The following is a 19,200-nucleotide window of genomic DNA, read 5'->3' on the forward strand; positions in this document are numbered from 1 at the left end:
CATATTCATATTTGGTGGTTAGATGGCTCTAAACTGTCACAGACAGATGCCTCAGAAAATATACTACCTACACTACATTGATTGCCGTGTAGTGTGTGTCGGATCACTTTATTCCGAAACACCAACAAAAGCAAACTTTGGTCAGTTAAAACACAAACGTTGCGTTCTTAGTTGGACTTGGAGCTCAAAGAGCATCGTCATATAGGGCCATATTCCCGGTGATTTTGGAACACATGTCATTGTGTTGTGCCAATTTCAGGTACGTGTTGCTGCCAGAACAATCATCATAAAAGATGTTGATGAGATTGAGAAGCAACCCTGGACTGACTTGATAAACATCTATAATAATAATAATAAAAAGCATAGCATTATGTAATTTTTTTGAATATAAGAAATGAAGAATATGGCTTGATGAGAAGCAAAAGGTGGTTGGTTGTAAAGTGTCCATTGTCATTGTCTTTTCCTTTTATGAAAAGAAAAGCAAAATCTATAGGCATGAAAAATTTGTTGTATATATAAATAGTTACTGATGAATCTTCTAGTTTTGCAGAGCCTGAAGAAATTAAATATTAGACGTGCAATTGGCATCAGAAACGCTGCATTCTTGTCCATCACTCTCTGCTGGGGCCTAGCCAGAGGTTGGAACTTGGAGCTACAACGTTCTTCTACTAATTTGTTGACATTTGTTAGAGTTATTCATTATATTTTTTTGACTATTTCTTCCATACAAAATATCATAAAAATGGGGTTATACTCTTGTTCACTCACAAAAAATTATATATTTAGTCTTTAATTTTATAAAATATTTTAGTCTTTTCTAACTGCATTTTTTCAATAATTGTGTTAAAGATTAATACGTTATGAAGTAAGGGATTAAAATAACTCATATTTATAATATTTTTATGAATCTATATGGGGTTTACTCTAAAAAATGATTATGTTTACTAATTTGTTTACTAAAGAGTAATGCCATATTCCATTAATATTTTATAAAGTAAAGATAAAAAAGATATAGAGTTTGCATTTGTGTCTATATTTAAATTGTTTTGGAACTGCTCGTGGGATATCTATTCTTAAACCCAGCACATGTTGTTTAGGGTACTTTTTTGGCATTTTAATATATGATATTTTTGGGTTTTTAAAAGGTTTTGGCAAAAGTACTTTTCTTGAGGCAATACTTCCAATTCCTGAGGCAATACTTCCAATATAGAATATTATTTATTTAGGTACTTTGCATGTGTTTAACTGAACTAACTTGAAAATTAAGTCAGTTCTTTGAGGAGTTCAAGATGCAAGTACACTTGAACTGGATTTTTTTTACATTTTACTTATTATTTAATTATTTAATGCTGGACATTTCAAGAAATGGCCGGTATTTTGTAGGGCCTTTAGTGCTAATTAAAAAAATTTCTCGTAAATCTGAAGAGGATTTTGCCCTAACCTCCTCCTTCGTCTCTATTTGTTAGAATCTGCTAATATTTTAACTTTGTTGAATGTTGATGTCATTCTAGTGCAGGACCACAACTTTTGGTTTGCTTGGTTAGCATGCTGGTTTTGGGTTCTTCTGAATTGACAGGTGTGTAATTTATTTATAGTATAACATTTTATAGCATGTTGATTGAGCTTAATTTAGAGAAATATGTGTTTACTTTTTTCTTTTATATTATTTCAAAAACATTTAAAACATAATCATTGTTTTTTATCTCTCAACTTAACATGTATTTAAAGGGTAATGCATATAATTATATATAAAACTTAAAGAAATATGTTTACTGATTTTTTAGTTTATATAATATATATATATGTGTGTTTCGTTTGGGTGTACACATCCAATCTTGTTTTTTGGTGTATATATATATATATATATATATAATAAATTTAACCTTTGATTTTAAAATCAGTATTTTCTCTTGCAATAAGAATGAGGTTTGGATATTCTTATATAACTTTTCCTCCAATTGCACTTATAGCTGCTATTAACAGATATATATTTCACAGAGGAGTTATTTATTTTTGTCTTGTTGTAGGAGAGATATGCTATTTCAACTGTGTTTAACTTCTAACTTCTAATTTTGTTTTTTAGCTTTAAAGTATTTTTCAAATTTACTTTTTAACCTAATGTAGGATTTCATTGTTCCTTTTGAGTTTCTTTACTTTCACTGATTTACACGTCTCACGCTTTGACCCACTGGTTGGCTGACTGGCTGCAGCTCTTCTCACTCCTTTTTTTTTTTGGTCGCTCATTCCTTTTATGTTAACTTTTTGTCAATGTTTAGTTTAACCCTTATGCTATTTTTCATTTTTTTTGTATTTTACACTTGATTGGGAATATTTTAATATATATATATATATTAAATATTATATAAGATTAATAATAGAAACATTAGAATACACTATGGAAAAATATTAAATAATTAGAATTAAAAATGTAATTAAAATAATTAACTTTTTAGGAAAAAAATTATAGGAGTTGAAAAAAACTAAAATTATAGTTATATACTTAAATAAATATTTTATCTATAAAGTAAAATGGAATTTATATAAATATGTTTATTTTTGTCAATAGGAGTATAGTTTAAATGTATATTCAAGCAATTTATCTCAATGCATCTTAAATAATATAAGAGTGTATTCATATGTCTCACCATCGTCGTGGTCTCTTGTGAATTTGAATGTGCGTGCTAAGTGAGGTTGATTCCTTCCTCGTCACATGAATGCATGTATGCATATAATAATTTTGATACGGTGAACCCATTTTTTCTTGTACATATGCAAGTGGGGGTGCTAGAAGTGGTATCTGAAGACACAAGCAAGCACCATGAGTTATCTGAGAAAGCTGAATTTCAAGAGCCAATCACTTAGGGCAAACACCAATAGAGGAAGGACAATGAAAGCAGTAAATATATTTGTATGACGAAAAAAATAGTAGTAAAAAGAAAGAATCCCTTTAAAAACGGCACTACATGTGCCTCCCAATGTATATGATGGCCTATATGTGTTAGCTTCCAATTGTGCATTATGGTTTCTTGTAAGGGCCAATAGCACGCTCCATAACATGCGGTGGAGTAGTACAGTGTTGGATTTGGAAAACGACTCTACATACTATTCTCCCTTTCTCCTTGTGTAGGGGCTAGCCAATACATGTCTTGTGTTTTGTTTCTATATATGGTGATGTCTTTGGTAATGGCAGGTACATCATTCTCTTTCAATGTTAAAGGGTTTTTATCCTCAACCCTTTTAAAATGAGAAAGTGTAAAGGAATTTATTTTACCTTGATTTAAATTTTATAATCATATAAATTTAATCGGATTGAACATAACTGGGTCAACTTAAAGAAAGTGCTAGTTTTTGGGTGTCATGGTTCTTTTTTAATCATTTTGTCTGTTTTTACTGATGATCTCATATAATCTTATTTTGCAGTACTTGATATGATATGTAATATGTAATTATTGTATGATTGGCCTAGTTATATCTTTTCACACGAAGAATTTTAGAATTGGAGGATGGTGATAATTCTTGGTCTAGTTAAATGCAGCACATGAACAAAAACTAACAATAATCACAACTTACATTTGTCAATAAAAAAAAATGCAGCATATGTATGCAGTCTAATTTTTTTTATATGTATACAAAGTTGTTTTTGGATTCGAACTCATGAATAATTTAGCCACCAAAACGCACTTCTACAGTTGCGATAGGGTGCTTCCAACTCCATATGTATAATTGATATTGTGTGCTCAAAACAAGATACTTTAACAGGTGGTTTAGCTGTCCTTGTCGTTGATGCTGAACTAAGTATAGTCTCTAATCTTTTATTAACTTTGGATTGGAGGGACCAGAGAAACTTTGATAGGTGACAGACAATAACTGAATAACTATTTTTGTCGTTAATTATTGGTGATTAATAAATTAAACGGTAATAATAACTTCGGATTTTATCTGTTGCCAAAAGTGAGGTGGAATTCACTACAATAATATTTTCTGTCTGGTGTGCACCTAGCTGCTGGAAGTCTCTATTTTCCTATGAGATTACTCATCTATAACTTGCCACCAACTTTATGAATAGGGAGCTTAAATTGTGCAGGGAATCAGGATGGTATCTATTATTATGGAGGTTAGCTTTTGAATTTCATTCAATATGGGTGGTGTGGCCTGGACATTCATAAAACAAGGGGTAATTTTAAAATTACATTGAGCTCATTTAATAGCTCAAGAATCTTGGCTACGGGGAGAAAAAACGTTTTCACATTGTTAATATATGTTTGGTTAAATTTTAGACTTTTTAAATGAACCGTGTTGAATTGAAATGATTCAGTTGGAAGAAATGAAAAGTGTTTGATTGTAAAGAAATGATTCTGGTGTAGGACTTAAATTATATTTTATTTACATTTGAAAAGCTTATTAAATAAAGATAATTTTTTAACTTACTTTTATAATATTACTTTCAAACGTAATTACAATCTTTTAATGCTAATTTTTTTAAAAACTTGAAAAATCTAAAACAGTGTATATTGTGCCAAGAAATTAAAAAAACTTTGATTTGCAAATTTTGTCTGACTTGTTATATAATACCCTCTTGTCCCGTGAACCAGTTAAGACCGGCATGATAAAGCAAATTCAAAGGAGAAAACTTTGCTAGTTGTTGACCAAGCAAACAGTAATAGTTTTCTATTCAAAACATTAAGTTTGTCCACACTAAGCAAGCAAATTGAACATACTCTTGAGGTACAAAGGACAGTAAGTATCAATTTAACAAAAAAATCAAAAGGATTTTGTGGCCTGTTTGAATCCCTTCAGTTTTCTAAAACAATTTTAGACTATTTATAAATCATTTTCTCTCCAAAATCTATTAAGTTTTAAACTATTTTCAAAATAAATGTATTAAAAATCAAAACAGCTAAAAGATGTTTTTGTGATTATCTTCGGTTTTCTTAGTGGTTGAAAACGTAAATTCTCCCGGCCTACTAATCTGCAATGCATTTTCAGATGGTTAACATTCAGCAGTTTCATGACCCAATAACATCAACACACGTGTTTAGAGACATTGACAAAAATGACTAGAAATGTCTATCTGACAATGCACATGTTCATGACTCCAGTTTTGGATGGCTAGCAATCAACAATTAGCAAAGATCAATTAGCGGTACATGACATCTGGTCTGATGTTACCAAATGGTTAGCATTTAGCAGTTAAAAATCGAAAAGAACAGACAATCATAATCGAAAGCAGGAAAGTGAGACACTCTTTTAATTTCAATGTATAGAGAAAGAATTTTCCTCAGCTGCAATCAAACAAGCTTTGAACATTTTTAATTCTAAAAAAACTAAGAACTACTTTTAAACAGAGAAATCAAACATGCCCTTAATTAGTCTTCCATACTTTTAGCAGACAAGTACTCTACTCAGAGGTGAAGTTCTAAGTCAGGCACCTCATCATGATCATTATCATTGTCCAAAGGAAGCTGTGGAGGAGCCTCTTCTGGCTGGCCTATTTGAGCACCTCCTCCTCCATAATTATTGGTTTCACCTCCTAAGAGCATTTGTAGAAATGATGAATTTTGTTCCTGTTGAGAAACTGGTCCATGAGGAGAGAGCCTCAAGGGGTTCAGCCTGGACGCGGAATTTGCTCGGTGTGGAAAAGGAGATAGCCCTGTAAGGTTATTGCTAGGCATGGCATACATTGATTCTCTTGGCCTTGGCTGATGCATAAGAGGTAGTAGCTCAGTGAGGTTGTTGCTTGGCATGCAAGAAACTGAATAATCTGCCATTGACTGAGACAAAAGACATGGATTTGGATTGCGTGATGACCCTGGAAGGTTATTTCTGTTGCCTGATAACCTTGGTTGAGGCGGCCCTGAGATCATGCTTGTCGGACGGACGCAGGCAAACGCATTGCTGGAGATTCCGGCGGCTAACATGTTTTGTATACCAGCAGAGGTGTTCCACAGTCTTGTGTTGCTTGTTCTGCTACTTCCTAAGTGCAGTTGATTGGTAGGCTCTTGAATAGGTCCATGAAAGGAAGACACATTCTCAACTGGGGAAAGGGAAACAACTTCTAGTCTTTTTGCTGCTACTTTTTGAGCTGTTGGTCCTAAATCCTTCACAAACCGTAGGAGGCTCTCTTTGTACTTACTTACATTTTCGTTCAACTGCAATATACCAACATGAATTTTATGAATGGTAATAGTTTTTATAGCACAAAATCTGAAATTGGAAATCTCGGTTAGTGATTAAGAATTGAAATAAACAGCTACATGGAAGTAGTATTAGTTGAATAGTCATGTGGATGCAGTATAAGGAGTTAACAACAATGGACTACCATGGGAGATATAAGTTGGGTTGGATGGTTAAGGGAGAAGGAAAAAGGGAAAAGATCACGGATTCAATCCCCTCTGTTAACAAAAAGTAATAATATAACAATTAAGATTTGCTGATAAAAAAACAAAGAACTATTATGTTTCTCTATTAAATTTGTAGCCAACACCAAATGAAATCTAATGTAAAAAGTGTAAGATCCACTACTATTAGAAAGTCCCGTATCGCCTGCCTCAAATTTTCGGGATGCAACTTATATATATGTTGGATAATTTCACTTAGTATCAATTGGTTTTAAACTAAAAGTTTACATGGTATCAGAGTCTATAATCCATCTTAATTTTTACTTATTCTACTAGGTTTGCGTGTTATGATAAGCATCTGTGCAGCATATATATTTGTTGAAAAATTTCACTTGGTGTCCTCATGTGATGTACTACTTATTCCAATCTGATGTGTGCATTACACTCTTCCCAACTATTACTTATATAGTCATATTTATTATCAGCTTGTATGGTTCTTAAAGATTGTCAACTTATATAATTGTTTGAGAGAAACAAAACTTACTTGAATGATGGGCTTCTTAGCATTTAGGACTTCTGCAACCAGTGGCTTACTTGGAGGCCAATACTTATCCCTCTTTTCTGTTTCAGGTACCGTAGAGTGAGTAGCATTGTTTCTCCCTGTGTTAAGAGGAAAATACAATTAGTTGCTCTTACTCATTCAAACATGAGGACAAGAGAATAAATTAAAGTTAAAATAGTTTTGGTTTACTAATTATTCACACGACTTTTGCTTTAATTAATATGTACAAGTTGAATCCGGTTCTTCTAAAGTAAGCAATTCACTTTAGAGGATAAACTAAATTCAGTTATGGATGAAAAACTTAATGGTTGTCGGTTGATAATACATGTATATGCATAACAAATTATGAATGTATTAGAATATCAACCTTAATTTTCTTACCAACGACTGAAGTTACTTATTTTTATCTTTACTCACATCTCACTACCTTTATGTATGGTCGAGAAACTTTTTGTATTAATGACTATGAAAATGATGTCAATTACACAACTGTTATCATAGTAAAGGTACCACTTAATCCTCCTCGCCTTAAATCTTTTTAATTCATTTTTAAAATATAGTGAAATAAGGAACTTTTTTTCTAAATAAAACAATTTTTATTTATAAATGACAGAATGAACAAATGAGGATTAGGACTACATAATGGTTAAGATTACATGCAGGTTAAATGAGGAGCATGTATCCATACCAGCACATTTAGTAGCAACCCTTCGTGGGGTTCTGATCAATTTCTCCTTTTGTTGCTTTGTACTTGGACCTCTCTTGTTGAGGGAAAGTTCTGAATGAAAAAGTCCAAGGTCCGCATTCAGAGCCTCAAATATCCCCTTTGCATACCTATTAATATGTTTAGCCTGAAAGAAATTAAGTTGAACAAAGCTTATTCAAAATTTTATGAATAAAATAACCTTGAATAGGTTATAACTTTCTATTTTATTTGTTCATACCACTTCATGATATTTTGATGTCTTAGGACTAGCATGCATTGCATTGCTGCATATCAGAAAGATATCACGCTGTACATCATTGAAATAGAATGAAACGTAAGTTTTGCATTGAGGGAAAAGTGTTTCACAATTAGGCACTAAATAAAGAGGTGAGATATATTTAAAAAAGGTTTAGAGACATGAAGCTAGCTAGCTTAATCATATTGTTTTTATACTAGTTGTAGTCAATTCAAGTGCAATATCTAAGTGGTGAGATCAGGAGCAACAAAACCAAATAATACAGATGCTTGTTCTCAAAATAATTTAAACATAAATGCAATAGATAAAAGTTAAAATTCGAATTGAAAGGTGAGTTAGAAAAATGTTTATTTTTTCCTCAATAAAATGTAATTATTTAGTAAACACATCAAACAGTGTTAAATGAGTGTTTATGATATATGCGTCCATATATCATTACTCTTAAAAATAAGGAAAATGGGGAGCATACACCTATTTTTGGGGTGTGTGAGTGAGGGAAGTGAGATATAGAAAAAATATAAAGAAAAAAGTAATAAAAGTGATAAATGATCTGATCATGAGAAGTAAAAAGAGAGATGAGATGAAAAATGAAATAAAAATGAGATGAAAGATCAAATGAATATATGATAACAATAACTCTAAAAATAACAGAGTTATGTATGATGATTTTCAAACCTTGAATTGATTGAAGTTTGTATACATGTCCTCGTGAAGTTTGGCTCTCATGGTACCAAAATCCATTGGTTGCTTGACAATTTTATGGTAATTTTCCACCTAAAAGAGTAATTATTGAACATAACTAACCAAGCTCAATGATCATGTAAACAAGAAGTAATTAATTAAATCATAAAATTTAAGGTAAACAATAAACCACATCAAGATTAGTTGGTGCAGCAAACAGCCCACTCGTGTCTTTCCTGCACATTTAAAAAGTTTCATAATTATTTATACATAGATAGATTCCAGTGAAATCTTTGTAATGGAACATTATATATTTCATCCATTTCTAGTCATTTAAAAATAATCATAAACTAATACAGTTTTCACCTTTGTAGGAAATCAATTATATTTTCAAGGATGCTCTTTAGGGGCATACAATTCTGAGATGAGTCTACAAGTGAAAAGTAGAACACTTGTTATTATAAGCATACCATTTGGCAAATGCAACTACAAAATCTATTGTGCTTGTTGGAGATAGTTATAAGCATACCGTTTGTTCTAGAGGCACTTGCATTTTTATCGTGTTTTCCTAATTCCTGTAACAGATGAATAAACAAAGGAAATACACAGCATATAGTTGTACTAAATATTCATGAGAAATGCAACTGTGCTAGTGCAACATTAATCTTTCACTAACTCAAGCTCAACATTACAGCAAATTTACTAAACAAAAAATGGAAATGAAATTATATTGAACTAATATTTGTTAGGAGAAAAAATGGATGATGAACAGTGGCATGATCAATCGAATGCTTTAGAAAATCAATTGAGGCAAAATCACTAGCTAGACAGAACCAAGTCCTGTGAGTTTGATTATTAGTGATATTATATCGAAAAACTTTATTCTTTTTATATTTTGTGTTTATTGGAACTAATAAGTTACCATGATATATCTTATAGTCTCCAATAAACCTCATCAAAGTTGCTAAGTTATATCTCAATTTTGTACATTCTTTTGTACACCAAAAAATTATTTTAGTGAGACATGTGATCTCCTAAAAATAATGTTTGAAATCCACCAAAAGATGCCATTTGCTTTCTACACTAGACTATATATAAATTTTTATATATAGAGATTTAGCTTTTTTAAAATAAAAAATCTTATATTCACAAAAAAATGTAATCCATTTAAATAATATCAATTAATGCAACTAAAATTTTGACTTAGCAAACAATATACTGCAAGTCACAATATTGTTTCGAGCGATGAGTTCACAAATAATAAACAATTAATAAATTTGTATGTGTGAAAATATATTATGGAGGCACACCTTGATTAAAGAGATCAATTGATCTAGTTCTTTGCTCTTGTGCTCCTTCTTGATTGGACTCTCTTCATCCTTGTTAAAATCATTTGAGTCATGTCGTACCTCCATTGTTTCCTTGCCTTTTCTTCTGTCATTGTTGATTGAGCTGATATTCTTTTCTAATGCCAATGTCAAATTCCTCTCTCTTTCTTGTTGTTTTTTCCCTTCCAAATCAACAATTCTTCTACTTCTTCTGTTTTCTGTAAAATCTATTTCATCTTAAAATTTCATTTGTTTCCTTGTTGCCCCAATATGTATCATGACATGCATTTGAGAAACCAAAATGTACATTGTAGGTTCTATTTAAGTCTTTGGCTGAACTATTTTTTTTCTTTCTTGAAAATTTAGTCAATTTTGTTATAAAAAAATATTTGACCCTTGATTTTATTGACACGTATGCCTTTTGTCTCTCCTTATATTTTCTCTATTAATAATGATATAATCATGTTATGTAATATATCAATGATTTATTTATCATATCATTACTTTTTATTTGTTGAAAGATCAATTTAGTTAATTTGTTAGTGGGAGGAATTCAAATTCACAATCTTTTCCTCCCCATTCTTCTTTCAATCACCTAACCAATTTTATAACTCCTAATGATGCACTTATGTATTCATTTCAATAATAATAGTTGCAAGATGTCAACTAAATATAATTATTAAGAGATGGACACAGAAAGACACATCAATAGGAATGTTTAGATTGTGCTAAGACAAATCAAGTTATTTGTGTAGAGTATCATAAGGTGAGACAAAATGAGTATAGAAAAGGAAAAGAATATGAATTTGGGAAAAAACTTAGAGTTGGAACAAATAGTTATGGTAATTAAATAAATAGTTTCATTTTTATTCATTATGTATAAAAAATTTCACGCTATCATTAACTAACCATAAATATATCTTTTATTCATGAACTAAATAAGTTAAATTAAAATAAAAAATTAAACTTGTTAATTAAATAAACTATACTTGTTTTTCTTTTATAAAGATTATGACTTGCAAAACATCACAAAAGGACAATGACATCCCAACTAGGTTGGCACTTCAAAGCCAATTGATCCTATGCGGCAAGCCAAAATTTATTCAAAATAATAAAAAGAAGAAACAAATCCAATTTGAAACTAAAAGGCCACGATTAGCCAACTTAATTATCATCATAGACATTACCCTCTCTAAGAATATGAGAAACCTCAAATCTCATAAACCTAGCCAAACCAAGACGATTCTTCCAATGGTTTTGAAGCTTCCATGGAACTATATCAGGATTATGAAAAGCGTGAACAACCAAGGTCGAGCCACACTCAAGATATAATCTCCACCAACCTTTTTCAAAATCCAATTCCACAGTTGTCATGGCAGTTAACAGTTCTCCATGAAGAACAAAAGTAATGCCTACGTTCAAAGCAAAACCTCCCAAAAAGCTACTTTGACTATCACAAAATAAACCACCACTGGCAGCAGGGTCAAAAGAACCTGATCCATCAGAGTTGCATTTAATCCAACCACATAAAGGAGGATACCATGAGACCGGAATGATTCTAGGCATTTATTCAGATGACAAGTAACCCGAAAAAACTTGAGAATTGAGAACTCGTGAATGGATGAACTAGTCGTGCTTAAGGACATATTTTCAGATAAAGAAACAACTTTAACATGATTAATTATGTTGAACAGAGAGAAATGAAAATTATCAAATATGACCTTATTTCCGCTAGTCCAAATGCCACAAAGAATATTAGATATAGCAAAGAATACCACACTCTTTGCCTGGGAACCATGCATTTTCCCACAGAGCTGCAGAATCATTGACATCATGAAGGAGGAATCAATAGGAATATTCAATAAAAGACTAAGCCAACTCCATAAAGCTTGAGGTAACGTGCACGTAAAGAAGAGATGGCTCGAAGTCTCCACTGGGCTACCACAATGAGAGCAGAGAGAAGCCAAACTCTTGAATTAAGTGTAATTTGATTTATAAACTAATTTGATTCTCTCTCTAAGAACAAAAAAGGCTAAGAAATACATAAATATATTTTCTTTATATTGAGGAATGCCTAAAGGCACAAGAACAACAAACTTGGGTGAAGAAAACCTATAGCATCCCATAAACATAACAAAGAAACCTTAGGGGAAATGGGGAATGGATGTGAAATCAAAGAGGTAAATCATGCACTTGATTAGCCAATGAGTCTCCAACTGTGTTTGCATCTCTATAAACATGAGAGAACATTGTTGTTCACCGCCCTGACATCCACTCGGGACTTTCAAATGTTGGATGCATAAAACTAATTTGATTAGTGCAATTTTGTTTGGTTCATGTAATTTCAGTTCAAAAGATGAAGTTGAGTTGAATTAGATTTCAAAATATTTTTTATATGAAATTTGATCTAAATTTAAATTGAAACACTTCTCATTGAGTTGCAAGTTGAGTCGAGTTAAATTCAATTTGACTCATTTCTAACCTTACAAATTAACGAAATGAAAATTTTGATATTGGATTAAATAAAATTGAAAAATAAAAAAAGAATTCTTAACCTCTATGTTTGGTGACCAATACATAAAATGATAAATATAACATTTTAATTAAATAGTCGTTAAGGTATATGAGTTTAGGATATATTTAGATCCAAAATAGTAAATGTTAATTAGTTTAAATTGGATTGTGTTGTTTACGTTTTTTTACAACCAAAAACTTCAAGATAGTTTGAGCCAGGTCATCAAGTCTACTAACCAATAATAAAAAAAAACAATTGGAAAATTGGAAATATGAAAATAATAAAATAGGAAAAAGAGATTATAATAAAAAAGAATAAATTTTTTTAGTAGTTTAAAAAATAAGAATAATAGGATTACACAACAAGAAAAAGTTATAGAATTATAAAATTACACAACATAAGTGCCTGAAACGATATTTTCGGATTTATAATATTAAAATCTAAATTTAACCAATGGTTTGAACTAGGGGCGATCATGGGATGGATTCGAGCCCAAAAATCCCAACCCACAGCAATCAGAAGATAGAAATATCAAGCCCGTCTCCACCCAAACAAACTTTGGTTTATGTGGGTTTCGGATTGGTGCGGGCGGATTCCATCGGTTGTGGAATTTAAGTGGCCTTATTCAATTTTTGGGTCCAAATCAATTTTTGTTGCCAGATTTTAGTTTATCGTTTACCTTTTTCCACTTATTAAATTCTCATTACCACAACCACATCCCCATGTTGACTATTGTAGATGTGATTGTTAATCAGATGCCAAATGTTAAATGCTAATCTTTAATCTTAAATTCTTAACAAAGCATGTTCCTTTTATCAATCCGTTAGTTGCATAGCTACACCATATCAATCTGCATGTTTCATGAGGTGAAGCGTTAATGATATAAACCTCCTTCACAGTAATCTATAATTAAACTTGAATCAGATTATCAAAGGATAATCGTAACTCAAGCATTACATTGCATCTTAGAAGATTTGTAAGAAAAAAAAAGAGGAGTGCAACAGAGAAGATGAAGAACCAAAAGGGCATGTTGAAACCATCGCCTTTAATGAGACCTAACGTGTCAATGGTAAGACCATGAAGCAGAGGGCAAAGGAAAAGAGATGGAAGGTCTCAATCAAACGATTGGGTTCGAGATTGAAGAACCAAATCGAACAAAAGGCTTAAAGATTTAAGAACCGGAGTGAGAGATGGAAGAAAAAAAAGTGAATAAACGGAATGAAACATGAAGGATGAGAAAGAAATAGAATGCAATGAGTGACCGAAGCAAGGATTAACAAAGAACAACAGTCACTACACAGTTGTGGTGCTAGGGTTCGTATATAAGTGAATTACGTAACTCACGTTAGAACATTCCTTTTTATATGCAGGTTTCATGCGGTTGGGTTCGGGTATCGCCGAAAAACATTAACCCTAGCTCCACCAATATAACTGTTTGAAGCTTTATATTTTATATTTTACCCGTAATTACCCGTCCGCAATTTGTTTTTTGCCTCAGTCATCTTTGGATTCGGGTGGGCTTGGATATTTTGCTCACCCCTAGTCTGAACCAACCCGGTTTTCCCCTTTTGGTTTGGTTTAGATATAATCTAGTCAGTCAGTCAACCCAGACTTTTGTCCATCTCTATCAAGGAAAACAAAAAGGAAAGACAAATGAATTTGGGGGAGAGGGGGGAGTCTTAAGGTTTCTAGGAATTAATGTCAATCAGAGTTAAATTATGCATCAAATCTTAAAAGAAGGTAAATGAGAGAAGTCAATTAAATATAATCGTCAATGATACATGTATACAAAGAATAATGTTTGAAGGCAACTTGATCTTATAAACAAGTCAAATCATGTATATAGATTATGTAGGGAGGCAAAAATGTGAGGAAAAGAAAAAACAACAAAAAGTTTGGAAAGAAAGTTAAAAATTAGATATGATAAATGGTAATAAAAGAAATCAAGCAACTAGAAATTATATATGATATTCTTTAGTGAAAAATTGCTCAGATGAAAGTAAAGACACATACCCATTTAGACAGACAACACCAACCTGAATAAAAAGATGAACCAGAAAATATCATCAGAACACAAAAAAAAAATATAACACAATTTTTCAAACTAGAAATTAACCAAAGCCAATAATCAAATAGAGTAATAAAGAAGAAAAAACCTCTTCTTTTGAAAACTCAAATTTTTTTAAGATTCACAAATCTCTAACTTTTCTCAATATAGAAGAACTTTACAACACCCAATTGATAAATTTTGAGCCTTGAGATTAACAAAAGTGATTTACATGTGATTGAAATTATTGGAAGTTGGTTTCATTGTTGGTGCCAGGTTCACTAATAGTTTGTAACGAAAATTTGACAATTGGTCAATGATTAAATTCTACATTTAATAGTGACAACAAACTTTAAATATTAAAATTAAATGAATTCTAATAAAAATAATAAAATATATTGCAAGTTTCATTTGCTTTCTTTTTAAAGTCAATAATTATTGCATCATAGGCCAAGCAAGGCATAAGAGTGGTATGTATAAATTGTTAATAAGTGCTTGTTTGTTTAAATTTTATTTTTCTTTTGCACAAAAAAGTTTGGACAAATTGGATCTTGGAGGTTCACAAAGTCAGGACAAACCCCAATACTCAAAAAATGTTTATAAAGATACATATAAATCATCTACTAACAAGATCTTCACATGAATGTTTTAAGTGAAGTGATTCAATCTATATCAACTAAAACTAAACTTTACTAACAAACTAATATGTTTTAGCTCTAATTAACAAAAAAAAAAGTCTTAGACAAGTTCTTACCACCATAAATTCACAAAATAGCTAGCAACAAAATTTAGCAATGTTGATTTTAGTAATTAATACTATTTTATCATAACCCCCACTAATCATTTATAAAAAAAAACTTTGGTGAAGAATTTTTTATTTTGCTAATGTTTTGTATTTTTCTACTAGTGTCTTGTGAAATAAGGATGAGAACGTACAAATGAATTAAAAGTTTGAGTTTTTTCATTAGGTATACATGCATTAATATAATTTATATAAAATAAAATTTAAGCTAAATAGCTTTAGCTAAGAAAACTAATAAAAAAATTTGTGTTTTTTTATAATGTTATTAAATAAATAGATATAAGGTTGACTGTGTGGTTGGAGAATGATAAAGAGAGAAAAAAGGAAGAAGAGGTCATGAGTTCAAATCCTCCCAACTAACATTTCTAGTAAAAAATTACAATATACCATTTCAAAAGTTTATAAAACAATATTTTGTTGCAATTGAAAAAGACAAATAATAGTCCAACCTTAAACAACATTGACCAAATCCAATATATATGTACAAAAATACAAGTCATTGTCAACAAAACATGATAACCTTTTTTGTACCACCCCTTATAACCTCAAACCCAAGAGTTCCATTTCTCCTTCATACCTTTTATGCTCCCAAGAAACCAATTGAGAATGGGGAAGGAAAGGAAGGTGGGGGGATAGGCAAGGGAGGGGGTTGCGAGTGGGGGGTAGGTTAGGAATTTTCAATTTCACCCTTTTAATCTCAATCATACATGCGTAAGAAAATTAATCTAATGATTATAACTTCACTTCACTTATGTAATGGTACTTTTAAATGGCGTGTCATACATAAACAACCCTAGTTTACAAATACACACATATGATAACATTATTTAGAATTTCCAACTACATAACTAAAATTGTAATATTCCACACATCTTGTATTTTTCAATTGATTCATGATTTTCCAAGCCAAATAAACAACCAGCACAAGAATCAAATTAAGAATTATGAGCTTCACTTAAACCACACTTGCATATAACAAAACATATAAAATTAGATCAAAAGCATCAATAAAGAACACAAAAAACAAATGCATAAAATATAAATCAAAATGAAGATTAAGAGCATACCTTAAGAAGAATGTGACAAAGGAGAATCACACTAGACAAAGGATGAACGAAGAGAGAATGTGTGAATGATAAAAAGATGTTTTGAAAAAGTTTATAAATTAAAAATAAATAAGGGTAATTAAATATTTTCTGACAAAAGGGCAATTTAATAAATTAAATCTATAATTTTTTCATTCATAAGTGAAACTTTTCCATATGTAAGGCGAGAATAAAAATTCTAACTTTCAATCATAAATTCATATTGTCAAATGATCTTTTTTGAGATATATTAAAATTCCATCTTACAAAGCATGAGAAATCATTTTTGTTTTGAGGAGTAATAGAAACATATTCTAACATACTTCTTCAAATACGCTATCTTCAATTGGTTAAAATTAATTAAAAACTATAAAATTAGGAAAGAAAAATATTTAAATATAATATGGGAGTCATACGATTTTATCATTTTTACCAAACTTTAACAGGATCTTAACATTTTCTTCTAATTTTTTTTTCTTTTCTAAGACCTATGTTAAAACATTTCTTATATGAAATATTGCTTAAGCATATTAAGGAATGTGCTTTGATTCTTACCAACTACATCACTTTCTATAAATAAAAAGCATAAGATGTTTTATGTCAAAATACAAACTTAAATGCTAGCGAGTTGTTTAATTTGAGAAAATATTTTAATTTTTTTATTTTCACTTATAATTAAAAAAGATGGTACATTATTTTCACTTTACTTTTTTAAAGTCTATACAGAAAATAGTGGAAATAATTTATTTTTTGTTTTCATTTCCATATATTTTCACTATTAAATAAACAATTATACTAATATTAATAAATATAATTAATAATTTATTAAATATAAGTCAGAATATATTAATATAAATTAATATATATATACACACACAAATATGAATATATAAAAAATAAAATAATCAATTTATTAATTTTCATTTATTAATATGTACTATTAATATTAAATATAAACACATTGAATATTACAAACTAATAAATTAATAATATGTAATAATTATAAATATTAATAAATATAAATATATAACAATATAATTAAAGTTAAAATTAATAAATACTAATTAGTATATATTAATATATATATATATATATATATATATATATATATAATAGTTAAAACAAAGTAATTAAGTTATAATATAATAAATATTTTATCTAGTATTAAAAATTAAAAATTACTATTTATTTGATTTAAAAATATTAATCCATTGTGACATTAGCATGTCTGTGTTACATTATTTGTTGTCAGTGTCATGTGGAAGTCATGGGTCCTGAATAAAAAATACAATTAAGTTTATGCAAAGTTGTCATTTTATTTTCTTAATCCCCGATCTATTTCAATTAAAAATACCATTATTTCACCATTTTAACTATTTATTACTCCATCTGACTGAAATATAAAAATAAGAAAAATTGATTCAGGTCCTTTAAAAAAAATTAGTTAACTCATTTAATTTTGATTGCCTCATAAAGAAAATCAATTCATTTTCTAAAGTACCATTTACATTTAATTTCATATGACAAAAAAAGGGAATATTATTAGAAATAAAACTATAATTAAATAAATAATATTTGGGAGATAACATCATTAAATAGAGGAAAATTAATTAAAATTTACTTATATTTTAATTCATCACACAAGAATTTTTTTTACTTATATTTCAGTCTGGAGAAAATATAACTCATGAATTTAAAAATATTTATTTATTATAAAATTTAATTATAACATAATTTATACAATTTAAAATATTTATTTATTATGAACTGTAAGTATAATCTATTCATATTGTATAAATTAGAATCTCCAACTTTCTAACTTCGAGAGTGAAACTCCCACTCTTTTAATTAGAGATTCTCAACATTTTCTCTCTTCTCTCCTTGAGAGATGCACTACATACACTACTTTTATCTTTATGTTGTACTTTATTTTCTGAGCCGAGCATCCATTTCTATTTTAAAATAACATTATATCATAATTTATTTATTTTTTAAAATCTAAACTATAAGTTATATATTAAAATATTAATTATTATAAATTTTAATTATAATAACTGATATGATATATTTAGAATATTTATTTTTATATAAATTTTAATTATATTAAAAAATATTTGTCATGTGCAATACACACACGAGTTAAAATACAAGTTAAGATAATTTGGGCCTTTGAAATGTGTTTTGGTGAATCTTGAAAGAGTTAATTCTTTATAACTTTATTATTAATTATTATTAATCTTTTAAAAAAGTTCAAGTTTTAACCAAATTCAAGTTTGCTAACCTGTTAGCCAAGATAGATGCAACACAGGATTTCGCGCGTTTCATCTCTTTGAGACGTGTCCTGCTGATGTTTGTTTGTTACTGCAAGCTAATGTGCTTGGAGTGACATCTGCTAGGAGTGTTTTGTTGTTTGCATTTGGTCCTTTATTTCCCATTGATAAAAAAAAATTGCTAACCTGTCATGGGAATGCTTTTAAGTTTTAATACAGCAGATAATAAAAAAGTAATATGGTTTTTATTGCTTTTCTAATACTATATTGAGTAAATTAATAAATTTGATAAGATAATTGAAACTTTATTTAACATACTTTTTATTTAATCTGTATTAATAAAGGTATTTTGCAATTTACTTTTTGCTTCAATCGAATTTGTTCAAGATTTAAAGTCTTGCTTGATTAATTTGAAACAATATTTGTATTTTCATTTTCAATGTGTATAATTTTGGTTCTCCATTTAAGTTTTGTGTAATATATATTTTTCATCCATATACTAACAAGCACTTTGACTACCAACAAGTCGTTTTTCATTCGTTCGTTCTCCACTTGGAGATTCCATAGTTCCTATTAATTAAAATTTATGGTCTTATTTGATACATTCAAA

General features: G+C 29.7%; 1 protein-coding gene across 1 annotated transcript; it reads right to left on the reverse strand.

Annotated features, from left to right (window-relative positions):
- Positions 1-5,402: 5,402 nt before the first annotated feature.
- On the reverse strand, positions 5,403-9,958 carry LOC114373192. Its single transcript, XM_028330717.1, has 9 exons — positions 9,854-9,958; positions 9,073-9,118; positions 8,910-8,973; positions 8,734-8,779; positions 8,538-8,636; positions 7,845-7,913; positions 7,589-7,751; positions 6,883-6,998; positions 5,403-6,149 (listed from the first exon to the last, which is right to left on the reverse strand). Exons 1-9 carry the CDS (start codon positions 9,956-9,958, stop codon positions 5,403-5,405), a joined length of 1,455 nt encoding a protein of 484 aa, XP_028186518.1.
- Positions 9,959-19,200: the final 9,242 nt, after the last annotated feature.

The sequence above is a fragment of the Glycine soja genome, chromosome 11 (assembly GCF_004193775.1).
Source record: "Glycine soja cultivar W05 chromosome 11, ASM419377v2, whole genome shotgun sequence".
Classification (NCBI taxonomy): Eukaryota; Viridiplantae; Streptophyta; class Magnoliopsida; order Fabales; family Fabaceae; genus Glycine; species Glycine soja.

What these genes read in the sequence shown, in the direction of transcription:
- LOC114373192 (XM_028330717.1), bottom strand. Translation starts at nt 9,958, where the DNA reads ATGGAGGTACGACATGACTCAAATGATTTTAACAAGGATGAAGAGAGT. An exon ending in AATTGATCTCTTTAATCAAG is followed by an intron (nt 9,119 to 9,853) that starts GTGTGCCTCCAT and finishes CATCTGTTACAG; the next exon opens with GAATTAGGAAAACACGATAA. An exon ending in GGTTGCTACTAAATGTGCTG is followed by an intron (nt 6,999 to 7,588) that starts GTATGGATACAT and finishes CTCTTAACACAG; the next exon opens with GGAGAAACAATGCTACTCAC.